This window comes from Aspergillus nomiae (genome assembly GCF_001204775.2).
Source record: "Aspergillus nomiae NRRL 13137 chromosome Unknown contig00589, whole genome shotgun sequence".
NCBI lineage: Eukaryota > Fungi > Ascomycota > Eurotiomycetes > Eurotiales > Aspergillaceae > Aspergillus > Aspergillus nomiae.
In genome coordinates this window covers 4,247-7,394 of record NW_015378644.1, presented here as the reverse complement: position 1 = coordinate 7,394, position 3,148 = coordinate 4,247, and the positions used below count along the sequence as shown (strand labels likewise).

Genomic DNA, 3,148 nt, shown 5'->3' with positions numbered 1-3,148 from the left:
AATCTTGCACGTGGATCTGGAACGTGGACCGGTAGAGGAGCCGGGTATTGTCGGCTTAAAGAGCCCGCCGGGTTTTGGGTCCCTACTCCCTAGTGTCTCTCGGGATCCCTCGTAGGCTTTCGGAGCTAGGGTGGGCTGCATAGGGTGGCTGAATGGGGTCAATGTCTGAAAAGCCATTCAACGCCGCTGAACATCCTGTAAGGTTGTCTGTGCAATGGCATTGTGTAGACTGACTCAGTATGCCAGTCTGCTCGTACAGTTAGATTTCAGTGAGTATCTGAGCTTGACAGGGAAAGTCAACTCCGTGGAATGACCTAGACCATGTGCTTTTAAGTTGGTTGAGAAAGGGGGAAAAAAAAGAAAAAAAAAAAAGAAAAACACCCCACTATCAGGATTCAGGTTGTTTATTTTAGTTGGCTTTCGGACACTTTCCGTGCGCTTAATCTTATCAATCAACGGGTTCCTCTCTTTTAGGCTACCCTAGAACGAATCAGTGGAGCCATTTCTCACACTAAATTTAACTTGGGTGTTTCTCAAAACATTTAGGGCCAATTACTCGCCCTTATGTTTCTAGATTAACACACCGGGGAAATACCGTCATAGCCATTCTTACCAAGCCCACTAACATCTAATCTGATAAACTTGTCCACCGGGTTTTGGCCGCTCGCTGCCACGCCACATTCCGGGACTTCTAGACCTTCTAAATAAATACTTAGTCGATTCGTCATGCTTCCCTCGTCGTCCAGTCGATTCCTCTACGTCCAGAGCATCACTGAAGTTACTCTGGCTCTCGACCCAAGCAGAGAATCACATTTTAGCTGAAAAAAGAGCTGGAATATTACCATGGAGGCTCCTGAGAAGCCGGTCGCTATGGCTACAGTTGACGAACCTGTTAAACCCTCGTCACCGGCTCAGGACCAGCAAACCGACGACAATGGAGATGGAAAACAGCCACCACCGCTGATGGCTAAGTTGATCGCCGTCTTGCTCATCTCCTGTATTAGCTTTGGCTCGTCATGGAGCTCTGGCGTAACAGGTGCTATGAAAAGCACCATCAAGAAGGTATGTACCTTGCCTACATCACTTGTCGACACAAACATGACCTGACTTCTACCAATGCAGAAAATGCACATCTCGAATACCCAGTTTTCTCTCCTCGAAGCAAGCGAAGACTTCATGGTGACTCTGCTCATGCTGGGTAGCGGCATTGTCACTGACCGAGTGGGAGGTGCCGGTTAGTAGAGTTGTGCTTGACCTAGGGGAACGAGCGCGAACTAATATCCCGTTTGATCAACTTAGAAATGATTATCTACGGTAATGTCGTCTACACGATCGGGTCCATTCTAGTTGCCGCCGCGACTACTGTTCGGTCGTTTAATTTCATGGTCGGAGGAAGAGTTATTCTGGCGCTGGGCGATATCGCAACGCAAGTTGCGCAATACAAAATGTTCTCGTCGTGGTTTCCCCCTAGCAATGGCTTTGCTTCAACGCTTGGACTCGAACTAGCCATGCGGAAGGTATATCTCTCATCACGTTCTTTACAATAGAGATTCAGAAAAAGGGCTAAACTGACTTATTTAGATTGGCGGCTTTGTTGGCAAATCGACAGCAAATCCAATTGCTAAAGTAAGTATTGTCCCCTAATTATATTTAAAGCTTTATTGACCCATGAAACAGAACACTGGCAATTTTGCCTGGGTATATTGGACGTCAGTGTTTATGAACCTGTTCACCAATGCCGCAACTGTTGTTTTCTGGCTCTACAGCCGCTACTGCAATCGACACTACCAGGGTCGGCAGGACAAGGCAACACGAGAAGTTCTGACTGAGAAGAACAAAAAGTTCGAGCTCAAGAAGATTTTTCAACTGCCGTGGATGTTTTGGTGTATTCTGGCGTTCTCGTTGTTCCAAACCAGTGCTGCCCTCGTCTTCAGTCAGAATGCAACCGAACTCGCGGAGAAACGGTTCAACGTCGACTCGATCAAGGCTGGTTGGTACAGTGCCTTATCGCAGTACTCTGGTAAGTAATCTCAGGCATTTCTACCTACCCGTACTAATCTTCTATAGGATTCTTTCTAGTGCCTTGTTTGGGTGCATTCATCGACATTGCTGGAAATCGGGCAACTATTAGTAAGTACAAATAGTTGACTACATCTTACCGCCCACAAAGCTCACTATGAACCAGTGTGTGTTTGCGGAGCCGGTATGCTTCTATGCATGACGTTAGTGAACTTTGCCTCGTCCGAAGCAGGTACCGGCGCAGCGTTTGGCATATATGCCATTGCATCTGCCTTGGGCCCAACCACCATTATCGACGGAATCCGTACCTCTCTTTGGCACCAATCTGTGTTTGGATCTGCATATGCAATTAAAGTGACCATGAATAATGCGTACGTTTGTTATAATCCGTATCAACGAGAACTGGACTGACCCGCTGGCAGAATGAATATCATCGTGCGAATAATCACGGGGGCACTCCAAGACGCAGACAATGACTCGTACCGCCGGGCGGTTCGGGTATATCTTTTTCTAGCAGCGTGCAGCGTGGTAGTTGGGCTGGCTATTTTTATTGGAGCCACGTTGACCGATGAACTGGGCCTTTTGCAATGGACTCGGAAGAAGAGGCTTACCTATGGCCCTGAGATTATCGAGCGTATGAGGGAACGCAGTTTAGTAACACATGCACGTCGCAGCTGGTGGATCTCGCTATGTTGCTTCGGCGCCCTAGTCCTTCTTATATTAGGAAGTTGGGCAGCATATATCTGGGGAGCAGTTACAGGCAACAATTCTTAGTTTATACTTAATGAACAAAGCAGCTGTTCTTGTTTCATGATGAGACAAATCACATTGACATGGAAACACTAAACCTCTACGTGAAGACTGTGTATGCTATGAGTTCTGAATGCTCATTATCAACAAGCCATCCATGTTATTGATCAGAATGGTGAAGGATGCCTGAGGATGAAGTATTTCAAAAAGAGGTAACTCCTGATTGGGTCCATGTCACGGGGCTATGGCCAATCGCATGAGAGGAAGGCCGATAGGGTTTCGGATGTGGAGGAATGCCGCCGGGCTGTTTAACTTGTTTGTTAGCCAACATGATCGCCCCATCGCGCTTCCACTCCAGTGTTATGACTTATCTCCCTCG

General features: G+C 47.2%; 1 protein-coding gene across 1 annotated transcript; it reads left to right on the top strand.

Annotated features, from left to right (window-relative positions):
• Positions 1–843: 843 nt before the first annotated feature.
• On the top strand, positions 844–2,793 carry ANOM_011326 (putative MFS transporter; the record flags this gene model as incomplete). Its single annotated transcript, XM_015556582.1, has 8 exons — positions 844–1,062; positions 1,123–1,234; positions 1,300–1,517; positions 1,582–1,626; positions 1,678–2,020; positions 2,068–2,130; positions 2,186–2,390; positions 2,442–2,793. The coding sequence occupies 8 exons, from the start codon at positions 844–846 to the stop codon at positions 2,791–2,793; spliced, it is 1,557 nt and encodes a 518-aa protein (XP_015401441.1).
• Between the last annotated feature and the right edge of the window lie 355 nt (positions 2,794–3,148).